Source organism: Cervus canadensis, chromosome 2, assembly GCF_019320065.1.
Source record: "Cervus canadensis isolate Bull #8, Minnesota chromosome 2, ASM1932006v1, whole genome shotgun sequence".
NCBI lineage: Eukaryota > Metazoa > Chordata > Mammalia > Artiodactyla > Cervidae > Cervus > Cervus canadensis.
The window spans coordinates 100791044-100816776 of NC_057387.1; the positions used below are offsets into that span (position 1 = coordinate 100791044).

Here is a 25733-nt window from a genome sequence, read left to right on the forward strand (position 1 = left end):
TAACTCTGAGGCCTGGGTGGAGAATGGGTTAGAGAGGGATAAACAGTTTAGGATTCTGTTACATTAGCTTGAGTAAGAGGGGCTGGAGTTGGGTTGTGGCTGGGAAAAGGGGTAATCATTTTGATGTTTTGGAGACAGAACCAATAGGATTTTGGTTACTGAACTGGAAACATTGTAAGGAAAAAAGATGGAGAACAAAGCCTTTTTGTGTTTGGAAAAAAGAAAACATGCTGTTTGAAAAAAATCCAAATAATATACAAAAGTTCAAAGGAAATATCACCATAATCTTAGCGTCCGAAGATAACCATTTTGACATTTTGGTGCACATCCTTTTAGACCTTTTGTTTGTGTATTCGTACATGTATGTATATGTGTTTTTTCCAATTTACAAAAATTATAAAATACATGTAACAAAATTCATCATCTTAAGCATTTTTAACTGTACAGTTCTGTGGTGTTAAATGCATTCATGATGTTGTATAACCACTCTCCATTTCCATAACGCTTTTCATCATGCAGAACTGAAACTCTGTAAACAAGGCCCTACTGTATATCACAGAGAACTATATTCAATATCCGATTATGAACCATAATGGAAAAGAATATAAAAAAGAATGTATGTATATGTATAACTGAATCCCTTGCTATACATCATAAATTAATGCAACATTGTAAATCAACTATACTTCAATAAAAAACAATGAGTAAAAAATAAAGAAAATTAGATATTTCAAATTAAAAAAAAATCTAAAACTCTGTACTCATTAATTAATAACTCCCCATTCCTCCTTCCTCCCAGCCTTGGCAACCACCATCCTGTATTCTGTGTCTGATTTTGGCTACTCTTACATAACTTATATAAGTGGAATCATATGGTATTTGTCGTTTTTGTGACTTGCTTATTTCACTTAGCCTAATGTCCTCAGGTTCATTCCTGTGATACTTTTTAACATAAACTGACTCATACATTTCATGCTGCTCTGTATCTTGCTCCTGTGGGGGGCTTCCCCTTAACAATATGTTACAGTTACTTTTGTGTGTTAATGTATATAATTTTGTATCAGTGGTCTCACTCTGGGGTAGTATACCCTCCCACCCCCACCGCAGGGGGCACTTGACAGTCTCTGGAGACATTTTCGGTTGTAACAAATGGAAAGGTGGGTTCCTGGCATCTAGTGGGCAGAGGCCAGGAATGCTGCAGAACATCCTACCACATGTAAAACAGCCCCTCCCAACAAGGGTTTACCTGGCCTCAAATGTCAATATAGTGTACTGAGGTTGAGAAACCCTGTTCTACATTTATTGTTAGCTTCTAAATTTTGAAGTAATTACAGATTTACACAGGGGTGTCCATGTCCAACTCTTTGTGATCCCATGGATTGGAGCACGCTAAGCTTCCCTGTCCTTCACCGTCTCCCAGAGCTTGCTCAAACTCATGTCCGTTGAGTCGGTAATGCCATCCTACCTTCTCTTCTGTCATCCCCTTCTCCTCCCGCCTTCAGTCTTTCCCAGCATCAGGGTCTTTTCTGATGAGTTGGCTCTTCGCATCACATGGCCAAAGTACTTGAGCTTCAGCTTCAGCATTAATCCTTCCAAGCAATGTTCAGGCTTGATTGCCTTTAAGAGTGACTGGTTTGATCTCCTTGCAGTCCAAGGGACTCCCAAGAGTCTTCTTCAGCACCACAGTTGAAAAGCATCAATTCTTCAGTGCTCAGCCTTCTTTATAGTCCATCCATACACGACTCTCACATCCGTACATGACTGTTGGAAAAACCATAGCTTCGACTATGTGGACTTTCGTTGGCAAAGTAATGTTTCTGCTTTTTAATGTGCTGTCTAGGTTGGTCATAGCTTTTCTACCAAGGAGCAAGCGTCTTTTAATTTCATGGCTGCAGTCACCATCTGCAGTGATTTTGGAGCCCAAGAAAATAAAGTCCATCACTTTCTGTTGTTTTCCCATCTATTTGCCATGAAGTGATGGGACTGGATGCCGTGATCTTCGTTTTTTGAATGTTGGGTTTTAAGCCAGCATTTTCACTTTCTTCTTTCACCTTCATCAGCAGGCTCTTTAGTTCCTCTTTGCTTTCTGCCATAATCCCATACTGAGTTATTTTATTGTTCACACTGTTTCAGCTTTGATTAGTGGGTGCTCTTTCATGTTGATGCTTGTATCCTTTGGCATGTCCCGTATTTGTTTGTTTAGCACTTCCTTACTTTCTGGCACTGCAAGATGCTTTCATCTTACATTTGCCTTGTTTCAGTTCTAGAATCAGCCATTTTTCCAAGGAGCCTTGGCTCCTTTTACTGGTGAATGGTATTCAGATACAAAGTACTGGGTGCTAATTGTGCTTGTTGCTACTAGGATATCATTGCTTCTAGTCCCTTCAATGGGAAGAACTAGGCAACATATGTATGTACACAAATTCATGCATACCCAAATATCTATGTTTATTTCTGTATATATCTGTGTAGATGTTAAAATAAACTTGAGTTATACTGATACCTCTGACTCTGTATTCCACCACAGGTTTTATTCTGATCTTTCCTTCTTGTTGTTTGTGACTTCTTCCTCAGAGGTATAAACCTGGCTCTCCTTGTCTACAAATATTTCCTTTTTTTGTACAACCTGTAAAATAGTTTAACTAGTTAATCCTATGAGAAACAAATTTACCAACTAGAGTACAATGTTTGTGTATAATTCATTTTGCAATTTTAGCCATATAGTATCTAGCCATAGCATTGTTTTACAAAGTTATTTAGGTCAACTCCCCTTCTCCCCCTTCAGTGAGATTATGTCATACATCTGTGATATAATTAGATTCATTTATTGCAGACTGCATTCTGTCCTGGTTCCTCAGTCATTCTGGTTATTATTATTTTTAAGTTTGCATACAGTAGAGTGCATTCATTTCTGTGTACAGTTCTTTGGGTTTTACAGATGGAGAGTCCGGTGTTTGCCATCACATATCATCCTGAGCCGCTTTCATCGCTCTAAAAATTGCCTTGTGTGTCCTCTTTGTAGTCACCTCCTCTACCTACACCAGTTTTTGGCAACCACTGATCTGTTTTCCATCCCTGTGTTTTGCCTTTTCCAGAAGGTAATATACGTGGAGTCATACAGTATTCAGCCTTTGGGGTCTGACCTTTTTTTTTTTTTTTTTTTTTTTGGCCACGTGGTAGCATGTGGGATCTCAGTTTCCCAACCAGGAAACTGGGGCCTGGGGTCAAACCCAGGCCCTTTGCAATGGAAGTGTGGAGTCTTAACCACTGGACCACCAGGGAAGTCCCACAGTCTGACTTTTTCACTTAGCAAAATACATTTAAAATTCTTCCATGTAGTTGCATGAGTCTGTTTCTCTTTATTGTTGAGTATTATTCCATTGTACGTTATATGTCCTTTGATTTATGAAATGCCACCTGAATTTCCAGTTTAAAGAAAGCTATTATAAACATAGCTAATGATTTAACTTTACCGCACTGGTTAACTAAGAAAATAGTTTCCTAAAATAGTCTAGGAAACTACTAAGCTGTTTTTCAAAATGACTGTACCATTTTGCATTCCTGCCAGCAGTGAATGAAAATTTTTGTTTCTTTGTATTCTTTCGGCATTTGGTATTGTTGCTTTTAATTTTAACAATTCCAAGAGGTGTGTACTGGAGTCTCATTGTGGTTAATTTAAATTCCCCTAAAGGTTAATAATGTTGAACATCTTTTCATATGTTTACTTGCTCTCTGTATATCTTTGGTGAAATGTCTGTCTGATCTCTTTTTGGGAGGGGCTGTCTTGTTGTTGAATTTTAGGAGGTTTTTTAAAATGTATTTTGGGTGCAAATCCTTTATATAGAATGTTATTTGCAAATATTTTCTTCTAACCTGTATCTTATTTTCTCATTCTCTTCAGTGTCTTTCACAGAACAGTTTTACGTCTTCATTAAGTCCAGCGCGTCTGTTTTTTCCTTCATGGGCTGTGTCTTTGGTGTCATATTTAAAGCTCACTGCAGGGTGCTCCCGGCAGCCCAGTGGTCAGGGCTCAGAGCTTTCAGTGCCGGGCTCCCGGTTCAGACCCTGGTCTGTGAACTGAGACCACATAGGCAGGGCCTACCAAAGAGAGCAAAGCAAGAACACGGAACAAAACAGACTCATTGCCAAGCCCATAGACATGCTGATTTTTCTCCTGTTCTTTAAAAAAGAGGTTTATATATACAACGCACACACACACACACATATATACAGACACACGTGAGTTTTATAGCTTTTCATTTTACATTTAGACCTGTGATCTACTTTAAGTCAATTTTTATATAAGGTTGTGAGATATGTATGGATGTCCAGTTGAACCAGATCTGATATTGAAAGACTCTTCTTTCTCCACTGAATTGCCTTTGCACCTTTGTCAAAGACCAGTTGACTGTTTTTGTGAGTCTGCTTCTGGGGCCTCTATTCTGTTCCATTGATCTGTATGTCTATTCTTTTGCCAGTATCACTTTGTCTTTAGTTACTGTACCTTTATAATAGGTCGTGAGATTAGATAATGTAAGCTGTACAACTTTCTACATTATTGTTTTTGATCTCTGTGTAGTATTCCATTTCATAGATGTATCATAATTTACTTAACCATGTTTCTTCTGAAGGACATTTAGTAAGTTTAATTTTGGGTTTTTTTTTTTGTTTTTTGTTTTTTTTTTGCTTAATAAATGATGCTAAGGAAATGGCAACTCACTCCAGTATTCTTGCCTGGAGAATCCCATGGACGGAGGAACCTGGTGGGCTACAGTCCACGGGGTCGCAAAGAGTCGGCTATGACTGAGCGACTTCACTTTCACTTTCACCCCTCAGCTGAGAAGACTTTCAGCTCTTGTGTTTGCTATTGTTTTTTTTTTTTTTCTTGAGTTCTCAAAGACCTGTGACCATATTTTTTTTAAGTTGCCTGTTTTCTAATTGCATCACTTTACACACTGTTGTCTAATAATATGTGGTATTTAGAATGCCTTCTTAATTATTTTGAGCAGCCATTGTCTGTATTTTCTTAGCACCTCCTTGGTTTTCTTACGTGAACTCATCTGACAGGGAAATGCAGCTTTTTTGTTTGCCCTCTCTGCATACTGGACCGCCTGAGTCAGTGTTCTAACTAATCCCTGATGGTCTCTGAGCTACTGTTCTACCAGACTCAGTAGTTATGTGCTTCAGGAATTTTTCGGTAGAATTGGTCCTATTAGGAGACTCTTGGTGTCACCTTTGTTATCTTAAAAGCTGGTCCCTTCGCTGAGGCTCTTAATTTTTTGAAAACTTGATTCTATTTCAGCTGAAAATTGGCAAGGCTATTTAAAAAATTGAGGGAAGCCATTTAAGAAATTGAAAAGTGATCGCAAACAACATTGGGTAGTTGTGACTTTCAGTTCTGTATCAGTTGAATTTTTGTGCTCTTTTCCTGTGTAAGTGGTGGCAGCCCACCAGGCTCCGCCGTCCCTGGGATTCTCCCGGCAAGAACACTGGAGTGGGTTGCCATTTCCTTCTCCAGCATAGGCTTATAGTAGTCAGTAAATACCTGTTGATTCAGATTACATGATTTGCCTAACTTTTCAGGTGCCAGTATTCTCTCCTAAATTATAGTCCTAGTTTTTACTCTGAGGTCTTCATTTAGCTCATTTATTTCACCCTGGTTGTAGTTGCTAAGTCATGTGTCACTCTTTTGCGACCCCATGGAATGTAGCCTGCCAGGCTCCTCTTTCCATGGGATTTCCCAGGCAAGAATACTGAAGTGGGTTGCCATTTCCTTCTCCAGGGGATCTTCCCAGACCAGGGGTTGAACCCCAGTCTCCTGCACTGTTGGCAGGCAGATTCTTTACCACTGAGTCATCAGGAAAGCCCATTTAGCCTGGTAGGCAGCTTTATTTACTGGGAAAACTGGGTTTTAGTCCCAACTTTGCCACTGACCACTGTATATATAACTTTGGAAAGTTCCTACTGGTGTCTAGGCTTTAATTTCCTCTTGGGTATGTTAGGGAGGGGAAACTGATTGGACCAGATCTGTTTAAGTCCAGATAGTAAATATTTTATGCTTTGTGGGCCATACAGTATCTATTTGTCACAGGGTCTGAAACCCCTTTCAGCTCTGGTGTTTTGCAGTTCTGTTCTTTCAAACTTTAGTCAGGGATCTCACCACAAAAAGCCAAGGAAAATATAGATACCAAGTATTTTGTGTACTTCTTACCATTTGTCTGGCACAGTTCTAAACACTTTGCATGTATTAACTCTAATCCGCAGAATAACCCAGCAAGAAGTGTAGGTGCTGTTTTTATCCCCGTTTTACAGAGGCAGACGTGAGGCAAACCTGCCAGATGAAGGCTACAGCTGGGTAGTAGAGCCGGGTTTGGACCTGATCTGTTATGTTATGCTCCTCTCCCTGCCTTAGACATACACCTCCAAATAATGGAGCACGTCAGCCATTACTCTCCATCCTAAGAAAAACTATCAATGAAGCCATCAAGAGTGGGCCAATCTTGAGGCTGTGAAGATGACCACAGAGTAGAACCTTTATCATTAACTCTGTTTTCTTCTCTTAAACCAGCCCTTTGGTTTCTGTCTTAGCATTGTGGTCATATGGCAGTGTCTGTGTGTGTATTTCTAGCTTTCTGTCACACTTACTCTTTCTTTCTTTACTTCCTTTTGGCTGTGCTGGGTCTTTGTCACTTCCTCTAGTCGCGGTGAGTGGGGGCTCCTCTCTCTGGTTGTGCGCAGGCTTCTCTTTGGGGCGGCTCTTCTTGCGGAGCACGGGCCTAGGCATGTGGTCTTCAGAGGTTCCGACGCACAGACTCTGGAACTCGGGCTCACTGGCTGCTGCGCTCGGGCTTAGCTGCGCACCACGTGGATCGCCCTCCCGGATCAGGGGCCGGGCGGGCGTTCCCTGCTTTGCTAGGTGGACTCCCAGCCCCTGGACTGCCAGGGCAGCCATGTCACGTTTCCTCTTGAAAACTTTGAAGGGCTTCAGTGTCTGGTAACTGTTTTCTCCTCAGCTTCTCAAATTTAATTTCACCTCAGTAGAAATTCATTACTTCAGGCAAGCAAACAGGCTAGGGTCAAATGAGGATAAAAATTCTACTGATAAGGGGCAGCAGAGGGGGCTTCCCTGGCAGTCTGGTGCTTACGACTGTGCTTCCGCGCAGTTTGATCTCTGGTTGAGGAACTGAGATCGCGCATGCCATGTGTCATGGTCCCGCCCCCCAAAAGGCAGCAGAAACTGCTTGTGTTACAGGCAAAGCACCCTGCTTTAGCCTCCCTCCCCTGCCATCAGTTATATGGCCAGGGTTGCTCTCTGAGCCTCAGTGTTCTCAATACAAAAGTCCAGGTGATTAGACTAGTTATGTTATCTCTGAATTTCCTTATATCCATGCTTCATCAGTGTTTGCAGATGGACTGTTAAGCACCCACTGCAAAGGCTCTGCATTGCAAATTTTTTCATTTTCACTTAAAAGTATGTGCTAATTTTGCATTCTCTGTTCTAATCTCTCTGTATTTATTAGATGTCAAAATGTTTCAGATGCTCGTTGCCACCAAGTAAGATTGATTAGACACTGTATTAAAAAGCAGAGATAGCACTTTGCCGACAAATGTCTATATAGTCAGCACTATCTAGTAGTCACGTATGCATGTGAGAATTAGACCATAAAGAAGGCTGAGCACTGAAGAATTGGTCCTTTTGAACTGTAGCGTTGGAGAAGACTCTTGAGATTCCCTTGGACTGCAAGGAGACCAAACCAGTAATCCTAAAGGAAATCAAGCCTGAATATTCATTGGAAGGACTGATGCTGAAGCTGAAACTTCAATACTTTGGCCACGTGATGCAAAGAGCCGACTCATTGGAAAAGAACCTGATGCTGGGAAAGATTGAGGGCAAGAGGAGAAGGGGGCAGCAGAGGATGAGATGGTTGGATGGCATCACTGACTCAATGGACATGAGTTTGAGCAAACTCTGGGAGATAGTGAAGGACAGGGAAGCCTGGTGTGCTGCAGTTCATGGGATCTCAAAGATTCAGACACGACTTAGGGACTGAATAAAAACAAAAGATAGATTCTCTGAAAGAATACATCACATACATATTATGTATGCACTTTTAATTTGTTAACCATAGCCTTATGTGATTCTAGTCCCTTTTCCTTTGAAGAGAGATCTCTATAGGAAAGTAAAAGACGTCACTGGCACTATAAACTTCAAACCACTTCTATTACTAGACTGACTAAACATGTCAAGGTACTGGTTCTCCCGCTTTCTGGGCATCTTAATCTGTCTGATTTATTCAGCATGTCTGCAGTTGGATCTCTGCTAAACAAAGCTAAAAGAAGTAGTTGCCTACCGTGATGTTCCTACAGCTAATTCATCATTTCTAATCTAGTAAAGTGTAAATTGTTTTAAAAGTTATCATTTTATTAAGAAAGAAAAGTTAGCTAAGAGACTGACCTTTTGTCTACTCTTCAACATCTCTACAGTTGAATAACCAAATTCAAATTAATTTAATTAAAAAAGAAAATCAGCTTTCTCTTGAGTGTCAACATCTTAAAAAACTTCTGTTTTCCTTTCACCCTCCTGTGCCAAAACTTTTCTTGAAACTCGGGCTATTAGAACTAGAAGCCTTGCTAGATGTGAGGAACTTGAGGTTCCAGGAATAAAAACTGACTTTCCAAATTCACAAAGCTGATTTGTGTGGAGCAGAGATTAGCAACATAGTAGGGAAAAACTGACTGTGAAGTAAGAAGACATGGATTCACAGTTTGTCTCTGCCACTAAATAGCTGGGTGACTTTGGGCAGATTGCCTAATGTGTCTACATTTCTATTTCCTCACTGGTGAAATGAGGCAACATAACTTCATAGAGAATGAAACTCTTAGCATAAAATCTAGCACTGTATACCTCCAGCCTGGAGTATCCATTGAATATATTCCATGTATTAGACACTGTGCTAGATGTTGGAACTAGAGATAAAATACAGTCTTCCCTCAGAACTTGTCGTCTAGTGGAGGAGATCGAGATACTTCTCATGTATAAGAAGTTCTGTGATAGAGGTAATGTGGGAGCATGGAGGACAGGCACAGATTGGGGAGAATTGGGGAGAGATCTCAAAGCAGGCTTTCATCAGAGGTGATGCTAAAGGGTTTGGGGATACAGATTTTCATTTTAGAAAAATCACTGGCTACGGTGTGTACTAAGTTGGAGGGGTTATATCCCAAAGGAAGGAAGATCAGTGAGGAAGCTGATGGAATAGTTCAGTTGAGAAATCATGAAGCCTTCAGTTGATAATGGCAGTGGGCAGTGTGATGGTGGTAAGCTTTGAGATAATTTTAGGAACTCATATGGATAGAAGTTGAGGGAGATTAGAAATGTGGGAGAGAGAGAGATACTGGGATCATTTAGCTTTTACTTTGATTAGGTGGTTCACTCAGGTATGGGTGGAAAGGTAAGGCGATCAGTTTTGGATATAGCAGGTTTCAGGCGCCTGCTTGGGGTGGTGATAAAGATGATGATAGCTTTATATTGCTGCTTCCTGTAGGGCAAGCCTATTCCATGTGCTTTACTGTATCATTTATTTAATTTTTACAATAATCCTTTGAGGTTAGATTTAAGGTTATCCTTACTTTATAAATGGGGCTTCCCTGATAGCTCAGCTAGTGAAGAATCTGCCTGCAATGCAAGAGACCCCGGTTCGATCCCTGGGTCGGGAAGGTCTGCTGGAGAAGGGATAGGCTCCCCATGCCAGTATTCTTGGGCTTCTCTGGTGGCTCAGCTGGTAAAGAATCCGCCTGCAGTGCAGGAGGCCCCAGTTCGATCCCAGGGTTGGGGAGATCCCCTGGAGAAGGGAACGACTACCCACTCCAGTATTCTGACCTGGAGAATTCCATGGATTGTATAGCCCATGGGGTTGCAAAGAGTTGGACATGATTGAGTGACTTTCACTTACTTTATAAATAAGGAATGTGAGGCACAGAGAGGTTAAATGCCTTGCCCAAGGTTACATAGCTAGGAAGTTTTGAAGCCACGATTTAAATCCTGGCAATCAGACTCTAGAGTCCTTACTGTTAACCACTTCAATACTGTATTTTATAGTTCTCACTGATGATGGAAATGTCTATGAGGGAGTTAAATGTACATCATGAGAGAGAACTAGATTGTAGATAGGATTTGGGGAGTTAAAACACACACACAAAAAATGGTTATAAAGGCCTTGGGGGTCACCCAGAGAAAGTTTATAGTATAGAAATGGCAGATGGATGCTGTAAAGACTGCCATTTCTCAGTATTGTTCCCATGACATGCTTAGTAGCTCGGTTGTGTCTGACTCTCCGTGACCCTATGGACTATAGCCTGCCAGGCTCTGCTGTGGGATTCTCCAGGCAAGAATACTGCTGGGTTGCCATTTCCTCCTCCAGCGGATCTTCCCAACCCAGGGACTGAACCGGAGTCACCTGCATTTCCTGTATTGCAGGTGGATTCTTTACCTTGAGCCACTGGGGGAACCCCCTTTTCCCATGACAGACATTGCTAATAGATCGGGGGAAGGTTCTGTGAATAGGAAGAAAACCTGGAAAAGATGGTGCCATATGAAGTCCCAAAGGAGAATGATTTATGAAGGAGAGCTTGGGTGTATCAGATTTTTGTATTTTCCATTATGTGTTTTGAGAGCTTAGTAGAAAAAATGTTATATTTGGCAGTCAGGGTTCCTTAGAGATCTGAGTGAGTGAGATATCCATGGAGCAGTGGGGATCAGCCAGTAGAGAAGATGGATGGGTAGTTATTATAGATTGATGCATAATCCAAGATTGTGGTTTTCGAGGTAGATATAATCCCTAGAGGTGAGAAAGTGCCTTCAGAGAAATTGAGGAAAGGATTTCAGGATATAATTTGGATTGGGAAGTAAATGAAGTCAAAAGGGGGAAGATAACTTGAGAGGATAGAACCAAACTGGTGGGGGGCAGTGCTTCCCTTTGCTTGTAGACAACTGTGTTGGTGCGTCATAGTCAACCAGCCCTCGGACAGAGCTCCAGAATCCGCCCAGTGCCTCTTCTGATTAGCACGCTCATTGGGGCCACCCGACAGCATGACAACCCCAAAGGGTTGGAGCTTAAAGGAGGGTGACCTTAGGCTGTACACATTTTGGGAGGAGTATCTCCAAGGTGAAATTTCTCTGAATCCGGTTTCTCAACTTTGAGACTCTTGACATTTTGGGGGCTGGGTAGTTCTTTGTTGTGGAGGCAGGGGCTGTCTTATGTATCGAAGGGTGTTTGGCAGCATCCCTAGCCTCTACCCACTAGATGGCACCCCCACTACCAATTTGTGACAACTAAAAATGTTTTTAGACGATGCCAGACATCCCCAGTTGAACAGTTCTATGAAGACCTACAAGACCTTCTAGAACTAACACCCAGAAAAGATGTCCTTTTCATCATAGGGGACTGGAATGCAAAAATAGGAAGTCAAGAGACACCGGAGTAACAGGCACATTTGGCCTTGGAGTATGGAATGAAGCAAGGCAAAGGCTAATAGAGTCTTGCCAAGAGAACACACTAGTCATAGCAAACACCCTCTTCCAGAAACACAAGAGAAGACTCTACACATGGACATCACCAGATGGCCAACACTGCAATCAGATTGATTATAATCTTTGCAGCCAAAGATGGAGAAGCTCTATACAGTCAGCAGAAACAAGACCGGGAGCTGACTGTGGCTCAGATCATGAACTCCTTATTGCCACATCACACTTAAATTGAGGAAGTAGGGAAAACCACTAGACCATTCAGGTATGACCTGGGTCATATCCCTTACAATTATACAGTGGAAGTGAGAAATAGATTTAAGGGACTAGATCTGATAGACAGAGCCTGATGAACTATGGATGGAGGTTCGAGACATTGTACTGGAGACAGGGATCAAGACCATCCCCATGGAAAAGAAATGCAAAAAGGCAAAATGGTTGTGTGAGGAGGCCTTACAAATAGCTGTGAAAAGAGAAGTGAAAAGCAAAGGAGAAAAGGAAAGTTACATCCATTTGAATCAGAATTCCAAAGAATAGCAAGGAGAGATTGAGGACAAGGACCTTTTCTAAGTCTTTGCATAGCTAATATCTTGCAGATTATCTGGCGCATAGTACACTGTCAGTAAATGTCTACTGAGATAAGCCAGTTTTGTTGATAATTGGATAAATAGGTTAAACCTGCAGTTTCTTAGAGTATTAGAGTTATCAGGCCTCAAAAAGAGGCTAGAGTTCCCTTGGTATTGTCAAAGTCTGATTTGTGTGGAGAAGCGTTTTATCCCATCATTTCTTTTATTTTTATTTAAAAATTAAAAAAAAATTAAAATTATATCCAGTTATTTCTGTGAGGATAGAGTCCTCTGGGAGAATGGGAAATGGAAGAGAATGACGTGCTGGCTTTAAATGATAACACAGATCCCTTTACCTCTTCTAGCACCTGGAGCTGACTGTGCTGTAGGTAGTTTCAGAGTTTCACTGAAACTATAGGTAAAGCTGGGAAATAGGCAGAATGTCAGGCAATCAGTTGCAAACCTAACCTATTCTGGTGGAATGATGCTTTCTAGGCAGGTAATAAAATTATAAGCCCAGTTGTGGCATTTACAATAATATGAATGAAATGTGACATTTATAAAACTGATTGGTTTCCAGATTTGTTTACATGTTTATCCTTAATGCAAATATATAAAATGTTGCTCTGTTTTACTTTTTGGCCTAGCAGTATGATTTTAATTGATAAATAATGTACACCATAAAACACATAATTTATAACTGCATAGTTCATTAAAGTGAACTTCCTTCACTAAAGCAAGTGAAAATACCTGTGTAACCACAACTCAGTTCAAGAAATAGAACATTACCAGCCCTCTCAATAATTTTGAAAAATGCTGTATGATTCAGCAATTCTACTCTGGGTTATATATTCAAAAGAATTGAAAAATTCAACAAATCTTTGAAAATTTTATGTTATTGCTAATATTCATTAATTTCTCATTGTGTCTAAGGCTCATTCTATCAAGCCTTTTTAAAGTTACTGGAAAAATATACACAACAAAGAAGTTACCATTTTACCATTTCAGTGGCCCTAAGCACGTTCAGCTTGTTCTGCAGCCATCATCATTCACCATCTCCAGGACTTTTTTCCTCTTCCCACATTAAAATTCTGTACCTGTTAGACATTGACTTCCCATTCCTGTCTGCCCCAGCCCCTGGCAGAATGACAGAGACCATTCTGGCAACCACCATTCTACTTTCTGTCTCAGAATTTGATGATATATGTCATATAGTAATATGATATATGTCATATAGTATTTGTCCTTTTGTACTGGCTTATTTCACTTAACATAATGTTTTTGGGGTTCACCCATGTTGGTGCTAGTGGTAAAAAATCTGCCTGCCAAGGCAGGAGACATAAGAGATGCAGGTTTGGTCTCTGGGTCAGGAAGATCCGCTGGAGGAGGGCATGGCAACCCACTTCAGTATTCTTGCCTGGAGAATCCCATGAACAGAGGAGCCTGGCGAGCTACAGTCTTTAAGGTTATGAAGAGTCGGATATGACTGAAGTGACTTCACACACATGTTATAACAAGTGTCAGAGTGTCCTTTCTTTTTAAGGCTGAATAATCTTCCCTTTGTACATTGTACAGGGATTCAGCATTTTGTACATTGTACAGCATTGTACAGGGATTCTAATTTCTTTACATCTTCAACCTTTTTTTTTTAAATAATAACCATCCTAATAAAGTGCATTCAGGTTTTTTTAAAGAGTCTTTTTGTTATGGAAATTTCGTGATATAAAAAAGTAGAGCAAGTAGTAGTTGAACTCCCATGTATCTGTCACCTTTGCTCAATAATTGTGAAAACTTGGCCAGTCTTGTTCCAATGAAAATCTCTTTCTCCCCCATTATTGGAACTCAGACGCCAGTCATCATAAACTTTAATTAATTAATTTAAAAATTGAAGTAATATAGTTGATTTATAATATATAAACTTTCTCAAAGACAAAATAAAGCATAAAACAATATTATTAATATAAATAATGTTTGTGAATTTTCCTTGGGTCATAGCCATGTATTTGATTCAATGATCCATACCTCTGTGTCATTGTTAACAAATATGTTCTCAGCGTCATTCTTGCTCTTGTATAGTGTAGATATAGATATACTTTACCTGTGCCTTTCATCTACCCTTGCCTTCTTGCTTGTTAACAATTTTATTCATGAGTAAAATTTTGTAATATACAGTTACTGTGATCACAGGCTGCATAGTCATTTGTAAACACAACTTTAACAGCGTATTAGTAACTGCCAAAAGTCATATTAGAATGGAAAAGAGTGAAGCGACATCATTATAGACATAACTTTGCTGTTGTTGTTTAGTGCTGAGTTGTGTCTGACTCTTTTGTAACCCCATGGACTGTAGCCCACCAGGCTCCTCTGTCCATGGGATTTCCCAGGCAAGAATACTGTAATGGGTTCCCATTTCTTTCTCCATGGAATCTTCCCTACTCAGGGATCAAACTCACATCTCCTGCATTGCAGTCAGATTCTTTGCTCCTGAGCCACCAGGGAAGCCCTAAACATCACCTTGAGTCACTTCTAATATGCTTTTATTGAGGTATATATTTTCTCATGCAAGGAGATCCAACCAGTCCTCCCTAAAGGAAGTCAGTCCTGAATATTCATTGGAAGGATTGATGTTGAAGCTGAAACTCCAATACTTTGGCCACCTGATGCGAAGGACTGACTCATTTGAAGACCCTGATGCTGGGAAAGACTGAAGGCTGGAGGAGAAGGGGACGACAGAGGATGAGATGGTTGGATGGCATCACCGACTCAGTGAACATGAGTTTGAGTAAACTCTGGGAGTTGGTGATGGACAGGGAGGCCTGGCGTGCTGCCGTCCATGGGGTCGCAAAGAGTCAGACACGACTGAGCAACTGAACTGATATATTCTCATACAACGTATATATTAGTTTCAGATAAACAGTGTAACGATTTGATGTTTGTGTATATTGTGAAATAATTACCATGACAAATGTAGTTAACACCTGTCACCATTCATAGTTATAGATTTTTTTTTCTTGGGATGAACCTTTAAAATTTACTGTTGTGTGTGTGTGTGTTAGTTGCTCAGTCATGTCCAACTCTTTGTGACCCCATGGGCTGTAGCCGCCAGGCTCCTCTGTCTATGGAATTCTCCAGGCAAGAATACTGGAGTGGGTTTCCATTTCCTTCTCCAGAGGATCTTTCTGACCCAGGGATCTAGCCTGGGTCTCCTGCATTGGCAGGCAGGTTCTTCACCATCTGAGCCACCAGGGAAGCCAAAGTTTACTCTTAGCGAGTTGTTAATATGCAGTAGTAGTTATTATTAACTGTGCCGTATATTACATCCTCATGACTTACTTATTTTATAACTGGAAGTTTGTATTTTTTGACTGTCTTCACCCATTTTGCCCACCCCATACCCCTGCTTCTGGCAACCACTAATCCTTTATCTACACAGCTTCAATTTCTCTCTTTTTTAAAGACATATGCTTTCATTTGCAGTACTTCAATATACTGTATACCTCAGTATATTACATACTGCTCATATGTAGAAATACCATATTATTCAGCAAAAAATAGAAAATTTTTATATTTTTATACTGTAAAAGCATATTATACCAAAAAGTTAACAAGAATTCTTTTTCAGATACCTTGTTTGTGTCACCCATATCTTTATGCTCAGTTTCTTTTAATCTGATGGTACAGGAGACAAAGGATTACTAACAAGTTGCTCAAAGATGACAATTTACATTGCTAACCAAGATTCAGTTACAGTTTTTAGTTTGTTAACTCTGTGAGCAAGAAGTCTGGTTATTTAAAACCATTCTTCCTGATATTTGTTGGCTTTTGTGTATATACCGTAAATAGTACAATAGGTGGCCACTGCCTTCAGCAAATAAGGTGAGTTTAATTCTGAGGTTGATTTACGTTTATGTGTTTGTTAAAATTGACCATTTTAAGGGGCTCCAGAAAATATACCTAAAAGCAGACTATAGGATGAAAATGTATCTACAAATTTATCTACATATCTGATAGAATGTGCTGGTAGAGACTGTGTTTACATTTTGGCTTTTTTGGAGGTGAAGGCTGGTAATTATACATTTGCAGCTGTGCATTTCCTTAATGATAATATCAGTGTTAAAAATGAGAATCTACTTATAGGTTAGAAGTCCTCTACTGGCAAAATCAGGTTGTGTAAATTCTTTACCATTGGGTCATTTGAAATCTAAACTACAGCAGAGCCAACGAAAGGCTGTGGGAGAAAGAAAGGAACACACAGTTATTCACTTTCCCCTCCTATAGTTTTCTTATTTTGCACAGCAGATCCCAGTATGTGCTACTGCGCTTTATAACTTTTGGAGGAAGTCTTGTTCAAGATACAAAGAAAAGAGCTCCCTACAATTTAAGATTCTGTCAGTGTTCAGGTGTAAGAATGTAGTTCTGTTGTCAGGCACAGATAAACGGGTTAAAGGCAGAGCTAGTTCTTTCTCTATGGCTCTGTTTATATGTTTTCTTGTGCTGTTTTGCTGATGAACCATTTTCTTTTTGTTTGAAGATAGTTTATATCCTTGTTCGTTAAGTAACCTCAGTAGCTGAGAGCGCAGAGGCTTCGGAGTGATGGTGACACTGAAGTTATTGTACGTTCTCCTTCCGTTGTTGCAGTAATATATAGATGGTAGTAACATAATGACCCTTATATGGAAGTTGCGTAGTTCAGCTGGTAAAGAGTCTACCTGAAATGCAGGAGACCCCGATTCGATTCCTGGGTCAGGACATTCCCTTGGAGAAGGGATAGGCTACCCACTTCAGGATTCTTGGGCTTCCCTGTTGGCTCAGATGGTAAAGAATCCACCCACAATGCAGGAGACCTGGGTTTGATCCCTGGGTTGGGATGATCACCTGGAGAGGGGCATGGCAACCCACTCCAGTATTTTTGCCTGGAGAATCCCCATGGGCAGAGGATCCTGGCGGGCTACAGTCCATAAGGTTGCAAAGGGTCAGACATGACTGAACGACTAGGCACAGGCAAAAAGTAAGTAGGTATTAACTCATTTAATTTACACAGCAACCATATAAGATAGATATTATTATCCTCATTTTACTGCTGAAGCATTAAGGCACACAGAGATTTGTAAACTGACTACTCCAAGTACAGCTAACTAGTAAGTGGCAGAGTTAGGAACTGATCCGAGGCAGCCTGGCGCCAGGGTCCTTCCTCCTAGCCGTTATCCTTTATTGTTGTACTTACTTGACACCCATTTAAGTAAAGGGAAATGTGAGATAAAAAACGTTCTTAACATCTTTGTGGGCTCTGTGGAACTTATTATTTGTTCATTCAGTGCTCCCTGTAGAATCAGTGATTACAGACAGAACATTTAATCTAAAGCATTCATCCCTATTTTCAAACTGGTATTTTCAGATCTGTTCTCCATCTGAGACCTTGCATTTAGAAAAAGTACACTTGAACTTTTTAGTTGAATTGGCAGATCAAGAGCTTACAGACAGGATATTGCCTCTGAGTATTTAGACTGTATTTGCTGACCCCCTGAAGCAGTAATTTGGCACAGTGTTTCTGCTAAGAGTTCAGCAGTATTAGGGGTTTTGACTTCAAAGTGTGTATATGTGTGTTTTATATATATCTTTGTAGATAGACCACTTCTCCACAAATGGAGCCAATCTTACATAAATTCTGAAAACCTTTCAGAGCCATTTAAACCCAAAAAATATCTAAGCATTTGAAGTAGAACTATGTGCAACGCAAAATGTTACCTTTCTGGAGACTTGTGATAAGTAGAGTAAATAAAGCAACCTGCCCACTTTAAGGGCTTGAAGTTCAGGCCAGAGAACCTCCAGTTAATCTTGCAGAGTTAGTTCTTATTTGGGCACAAATTTACATATACTTTTTATCTTTAAGTCTGAGTTAGTAACCACTATTTGATAAAAAAAAACAAACAGTGCTCTGATTTCTTCTGCGTCTTTTGTCTTGGATTATGTGGATCTGGCTGAGCTCTGGTTCGAACACATTTCCTCTGGTGGTTTGGGTCAGTCAAGTGAGCAGTGAGCAATAGATCATCATTTCTGCCCATGAGGTGTGCATCTTATGGAGTAGATGACTTTCTCACACTAATTTTCTTTCCCCTAGGTTTATGAAGGTCTCGACATTATCACCAATAAGGTTTCTGCCCAAGAGCAGAGGCTGTGCCAGCACCACATGATCAGCTTTGTGGATCCTCTCGTGACGAATTACACAGTGGTGGACTTCAGGAACAAAGCAACTGCTCTGATATCCTTTGGGGAGATAGCAGCGAGGCTTGGTGGCTGCATGGCAGCCCAAGCCAAGAAAGACCTTTTCTTTGTAGTGACAGTTTCTCCTGAGCAGAGATACCCAAGACAACAGTAGCATCCCCATCAGAACTCTTTGGATTGAAAGATACAGTGTCCTTGCTGCTGAATCTTTTCCTCAGACTGCAGGGTCAGCATCACTTAGGAGCTTATAGAAGTGCTGAATTTGGGCCTCATTCTAGACCTACTGAATCAAAATCTGCATTTAACTAGAGTCCCAAGTGATTCATAGGTGTATTAAAATTTGGAAAGTGCTGTTTTAGTGGAGAGAACACTGACTTAGGAACCAGAAAATCTGTGTCCTAGTTTTAGAACTGCCTCTCTTGACCATATAAATGTCATTTCATTGGGTAAAGCATTTATCCACTGAGCTTGTTTCCCATCCTTTAAATGGGGATAAGAAATTAATTTAGAAATATAACTGGATTATAGTAGGAAAAAAGAATTCTGGGTAACACCAAAGAAATTTTGGAAAAAAGAATAACGTGAGAGGCTGCCCTTATATTTTAATGTCCAAACTGCCTTTACTATCTGGACTCCTGTATATTAAAACATATTGAAAAGTCATAATAGTTGTCATAGCATGAAAATTACATAATACTAGACAGATTTATAGCACAGATAAGCCACATACAACTTGAAGTTGCATGTTTGTGTGTATGTATGTATTTTATGATCAAGATGACATTTCAAAACAATGAAGAAATAATGCAGTAGTTTATAATTTTTCCTGGGACAGTTAATTTTTTTTTTTAAGTGAAATCAGGTCCTTATTATATGTGACATAAGTTCCAGATGGATTTCAGAGTTAAATAAATGTCTTTTTTTTTTTTAAATGAAACTTTGAAACAAATGAGATAACATGTAATTGAGTAGTTATGTGATATTAGAGTAGGGAAGGACTTTGTAGATATAGTCTTTTTTTAAGGATTTTTTAATTCAACTTTTTCTTTTTTATTGTGTTAAAGTGTATGTAAAATTTACCATTTTTAAGTGTAGAGTTCAGTAGTCTTAAGTATATTCACATTGAGCAGCCGTCACTACCATCTATGCCGATAATAGTCTTTTTTTTTTTTTTTTTTAAGGAAAATAGCTAGATGTGGATATATTCTTGTATTACCAATACAAGAATTTGTATTGGTAAGAGTACTGGCTTCCCTGGTGGCTTAGACAGTAAAGAATCTACTTGCACTGCAGGAGACCCAGGATCCGTCCCTGCGTTGGGACGATCCCCTGGAGAAGGAAATGGCAACCCACTTCAGTATTCTTGCCTAGAGAATTCCATGAACAGAGGAACCTGGAGGGCTATAGTCCACGGGCTGCAAAGAGTCGGACATGACTGTGTGACTTACACTAGCTACTAGCCATTGGTAAAAGTGTATTTCAACTATTTCAGTTCCTATGTTTTTATCCTAAAGAAACCTTGCCACAATTATACCAGGAGTAAGTGGTAGATCTCATTTTAACAACATTATTGCTCTTAACAGCAAAAACATATAAATACTCAAGTTCCTACTTAGAGAGGAATATATAAAATGTGCCTTGTTCATTTAAGTACTTTTTCAGCAGTGAAAATGATGAAGTTGTAGTCCCATGCATTATGGAGGAAGAATCTTATACTTAATTAAAGGGGGGACATACAATTTGTTTCTCTTTTTAAAAAATGGACGTATTTCTTATAATCCTTGACTGGTAACATCTTTTTCCCCACCCTACCCCAACCTCTTATAGAGGGTTTCTGATAGAAAAGAGGTCATCTATCTCTGTGCCCACAGAGTGGCTGGCAGAGGGAAGAAGTGTATAAATGAGTCTTTATCTGGGTTGAAAGTCTCTTTATCAGTTTCCCTCAGAAGCACAGTTCCTCTTAAAGTAGATATTATCTTTTTAACAGAGATTCTAAAGAGAAGAATTCCAAGTAACAGGGGTATGAGAACAATAATGACTAAAGTAAATTGTGTGCTTACTCAGTAGAAAAAAGTATTTCAGGCATTGTCTTATTTTATTTGCGTTGTCACATGTAATGCTCGTAAGAGCTCATGAGAATTTTACAGGTGAGAAGGCTGAGGCTTAGACAACTTGAATGACTTGCTGAGTGTTGGAGCTGGTAATTGAAATCTCTTGTCTTTACATCCGATGCTTCCCAGGTCATCTGGTAGAGTTTCAAGTGTAAAATATATACTACTACCCCAGAATGGTGAAGACTGACTGAGTCTAAGAGCCACGGCTTAGAGAAACCAGCTCATAATTTGCCTTAGAAGGCAAAGTCACGTAATGGATGTCATTTTCGTGGCTTCCTGAGCGGCTGACACTTGGTTCTGTGAGAGTTCTTTAGGCTTGTGCTTGTTTAGCTGATTTGGAACACTAAGCAGGCTTTGAATTTGAGCATCAAGGCTTAGAAAGTTCTAGAACTGGAAGGAATTACTATCATGTGTCTGTCTCTGGTTTTTGCAAGTCCCTCCATAACTGATAGGAAATGATTCTGAAAACTCATGAGAAACAGTAAAGACTAGTATCAAAAATATGACAAATGAATGTGGTTTCTTACTAATCCCCTACTTCCAAGTGAGTCAGCATTTTCTTCTTGTTATTAAATATTTTGATGTCTTTCTTAACGTTCACATTGAAGATATATTTGCCCGAGATAAAATTCCTATTGTCGTGGGAGGAACCAATTATTATATCGAATCTCTGCTCTGGAAAGTTCTCGTCAATGCTAAGGTATGTTTAGGTCCCTTGTAGTTCAATGAGGAAATGGGTTCTTCTTTCTTGCCAGCTGATTTTAGTGGGAGGAAAGTTGACTCTTGCCTATTTCTTATACTCAGCAGCTGTACTAATTTTCCTACCTAATATTCTGAAGCAAGTGCCATTTCCATATGTGAAGTGTGCTCCTCTAGGCTGGCCTAAGGGCAGCAGGGGCTGTATGTGGGGAAAAAAGGTTCTCTGTGGATTCATTAGCATCGCCATGTAAGTTAACAGTATGTTAGTCTGATTCAGCATTTCCCGGCTGTAACAATCTGTATGTCAGGGAGATACCTGACATCAACCTTTTTTACAGAGGTGCTATTGTATAGGGTGGGACTTTGCAAACTCTTCAGTATAATGTGCTGGAAATTCTGGTCCATTCTCGGGTCATACTTGTTGAGAAGCTAGCCTCTTGGATGTGTTAATAGATGTATTAGCCGGGGTAGCTCGTACTTCTGACAAGGAAGCAGTGTACCTGAATACTTCCCTAGGCAGTAGATCCTCTTTCCTCTTTATTTGCTGTAGCTTCATAGCACTACCGTAGTGTGTTGGAATTTTCTGTTTATGATCTCTCACTATATGGCAAGACCTTCTGATTGATCTCAATTGTCTTCCTAACACTTAACCAAAGTGCCTGGCACATACCGTGTCTCAGTGTTTGTTGAATTAAATTTACCTCTAAACCTTTGTTTGATAGCCCCAGGAGATGGGCCCTGAGAAAGTGATCGACCGAAAAGTTGAGCTTGAAAGGGAGGACGGCCATGTTCTCCACAAACGCCTGAGCCAGGTTGACCCGGAAATGGCTGCCAAGCTGCACCCACATGACAAGCGCAAAGTGGCCAGGTAAGAAAGCTGGGGCCGCTGACCCCAAGCCCTTTTAGAGGTAGAGGGCAGTCAGTTCTTCAGGGTGCCTGGGTGGCAAGACAGGTTTGGTAATAGCACCTAGTGGAGATTGATGTGTTATTAGCACAGCAGGTTAGGAGGCCCTGAATTACTGCCTCAGTCCTCCCTCAGTTAATAGTTGCAGCCTGCTTTGTTGTGACGTTTAAAACTCGTCATGCAGTGCAGTCGTTCCCTGAGTCCTGAGCGCTCTGGCTTCATTTTCTGTTTGGCCTTTGCTTCTATGACAGTTTTCATATGAATTTTTTCTGGCAAGCAGCAGTGGCTGAGTTCTGCCCCAGCACACTGCCCACTGGCAGGCAGGTTTTATTTTTATTTTTTTCCATAACTTGATTTATTTACTTGTTTTGGAGGTGAGTTTTATAAATTGTCTTATATTGATCAGCTCACCTTAACACATGGAGACTTTCTTGAAGGGAAGAGAGAGATGATCTTAGTTCATTAACCATGTTTTCTTAGGTTATTTTGAAATTGAAGCCTCTCATGTTAAGTGTGGTTTTCTCCCTCCCTCCCTAGTATTAGATGGTTTATTTTTTCCTCCATAAATATGCATCTTCATTGGCTCCATATTCTGTTCACTTCTGACCACATCTTCATTTTATCAGTCATCTTACCTACTTTTTTCCTTCCAGTTTTCTTGATATATAATTGACATACAGCACTTATAAGTTTAAAGTATACAGTGTAATGATTAATTTTACATACATCATTACATTATTACCACGATAAGTTTAGTGTACTTATATAGATAGAAAATAAAAGAGAAAACTATTTTTCTTGTTATGAGAACTCTTAGGCCTCCCTCTTAACTTTTATTTATAGCTTACAACAGTGTTAGTTTTATTTATCATGTTGTACATTCCATACCTAGTACTTGTTTATCTGTAACTGGAAGCTTGCATCTTTTGACTAACTTTATTCAGTTCCCCCTTCTCCCACCCCTAGCCTCTGGTAACCACGCATCTGATTTCTTTTTCTTTTGTTTTGAAGTATAATTGATCTGGAACACTGTGTTGATTCCTGGTGCACAACATAGTGATTTGATATTTCTATACATTACAGTATGATCACCACTTAGGGGTACTTTTATGCAGTGCTGGAGATGACACCATATCTGGCAGAGTAGAGGCTCTAATGAAGACCTACTATATGGATGTTTATACACTTTAAATATTGTAGCAACATTTGGTATTGATAGGGGTTATGAAATATTCCACTCAAGTGTTCTAGATCAGTGTTTCTTTTTTTTTTTCCATTTATTTTTATTAGTTGGAGGCTAATTATTTTACAGTATTGTAGTGGTTTTTGCCATACATTGACATGAATCAGCCATGGATTTACATGTGTTCCCCATCCTACATCCCCCTCCCACCTCCCTCCCCGTCCCATCCCTCTGGGTCATCCCAGTGCACCAGCTCCGAGCACTTGTCTCATGCATCCAACCTGGACTGGCGATCTGTTTCACACTAGATCAGTGTTTCTTAAGCCTTCTCTTTTGTCCACTCTGCCCTTGAAGCTTTTTTAGAAAATTTTTTCTCTTGTTGTAACTCCCTTCCTCCCCTCCTTGAAATTTTGATACTAAAGAATAAGATTTGGGTTATGGCTACCCTTTGGAAGGCTGCACGTGATTACACTATCTAAGTGTTTTTTGCCCCCTTGAGGTCAGTATCACCCTGTTAATAATGCATGTTCTAGATAAATGAAGTATGTATTTTCCAGTATTCAAACATTTTGTTGTAAACATTTAATAGAAATCTTCCAAAACTTTTTTGGAAAACTCAGGGATACTAGATGAACATTCATTTCTGTATTGTTTGATGGTATGATTATCTGTTCCTTTCATTAATCAATTCTTATAATTTCTCTTTGTTTTGCTACTTCTAAAATAGTAATGAGTTGAGGATATATTTTAGCAAGAACAATAGGTTCTGAGCAGGAGTTCTAGAGTCTCTAAAAGAAGATCCAAGGACCTTTTTCATCTTTCTTTTTGTTTGAGGCTGTATATTCTAACCTCCAGATAAGTAAGATATCTATTACTACTTTTTTCCCCTTGTAAGGCCTCTTTTGAAAGACTGGTGATGGGCAAAGACGAGGGGTTTCTACTCTTGTGTTAGGGTTTCAGGAAGTAGAATTGGATCAGGAAGGGATAGATCACTTTCAAGCTGATAAGTTGCAATCACCCAGAGTGGTAGAGTGTAGATTTGAGAGTTAAATTACCTAGTGCTGCATAACATAGTAGATACTAACAGAGTGGATGGTGGCTTAAGTATGTGAATTCTTTCTTCAGGGATCTTTGTGTGTGTAGTAGAGTACTGAATTAGTCTGAAGCATTCTTCATTAATTTTAGACATATTTAAACAGGAAGTTGACGAGCTGGATATACAGCATACTTTTGTGCTGTGGGAAAGGCATTCCAGCAAGACTAGACTTGTTGGCTTGTAACAAGGTGTCCCAGCAAGCTTTTACTGCTTACTTGAAAGTGAATATGTCCTATTCTGTTTGTGTAGAAGAAACCTGTTGCTTCTGAACCTAAAGATTTCAGACAATTTTATGTATGCTTAGAAGGGTGGTTTTATTTTTTTTAAGTTTTCTTTATAACTCTTTTCTGTGTAGCTATAGGATTGCTGTATAACCCCAGACCTTCATGTGTTCAGGGGCTTAAACGGTGAAAATGACAATGAGGCATTCTATAATAAATAGCCTCTCTCCTGTTTTACTTGAGAATTAATATTTCCTAATGGTTGTTATGGATGTGCCTACTCTACTCTTTCAAATGACTTAGGAGCCTGCAAGTGTTTGAGGAAACGGGAATCTCTCATAGTGAATTTCTTCATCGTCAACATGCGGAGGAAGGCGGTGGTCCCCTTGGAGGCCCTCTGAAGTTCCCTAACCCATGCATCCTCTGGCTTCATGCGGAACAGACAGGTAAAAGTCCTTTAGTATCCCAGAGTCCATCTGAGATAAAGCTTATAGTACTACATTGCTGTATATAAAATGTTTAGAGTAAATCAACTATACCTCAATAAAATGTTGTTTTGAAGAAACATACATGTTCTTAGTGGCATATGAATGGCTCATAATAAGCGCTAAGCAAGTGTTCGCTGTTAATTTTATTATCATTACCAAAGGCACAGTGTTATTTCCCTGGGTACCGGTCTGGAAAGCAGGTAAAGGTATTCCTGGAATGAGTATAAGATACCAAGGATGAGATAAGATGGGATGGGAGAGGGGCTGCTATCCAGAGAAGATCCAAAGGAGAAAGAGAAGGATCCTGTGGAAGGAGGTCTGACTCTCTGAATTGGCTAGTGCTTTCTCCTTATATAATAAGATGATGTGCCTCATTGTTGCTGTTTTTATTGAATTGCAGAGTTTGTGACTGAATATAATTATGAATTATTAGATAATCTTTGGACTCTGAACTTTTTCTTCCATTTGAACAAATTCTCTTCTTTGTGGCAGCTTATGCATTCATCATGTATAGTACGCACCTTCGGCAGGCTTGCTGGTTGATGAGTTAATTTGATTCAAGTTCTAGATGAGCGCTTGGATAAAAGGGTGGATAACATGCTTGCTGCTGGGCTCTTGGATGAACTAAGAGATTTTCACAAACGCTATAATGAGAAGAAAGTTGCAGAAAATAGGTGAGAATTTGGCTGTTACTGTCACGTACTCTTCATTCCTTGCTT

The 25733-nt window shown here is 39.8% G+C and overlaps 1 protein-coding gene across 1 annotated transcript in view; it reads left to right on the forward strand.

Moving 5' to 3' along the window:
• TRIT1 (tRNA isopentenyltransferase 1) overlaps window positions 1-25733 on the forward strand; it is a 40236-nt gene that overhangs the window by 6319 nt on the left and 8184 nt on the right. The window contains exons 2-6 of the mRNA XM_043461782.1: window positions 18206-18346; window positions 21025-21123; window positions 21845-21990; window positions 24830-24972; window positions 25577-25688. Of these exons, the coding sequence (XP_043317717.1) occupies window positions 18206-18346; window positions 21025-21123; window positions 21845-21990; window positions 24830-24972; window positions 25577-25688 (641 nt within the window). The remainder of the gene's footprint in view (window positions 1-18205; window positions 18347-21024; window positions 21124-21844; window positions 21991-24829; window positions 24973-25576; window positions 25689-25733) is intronic.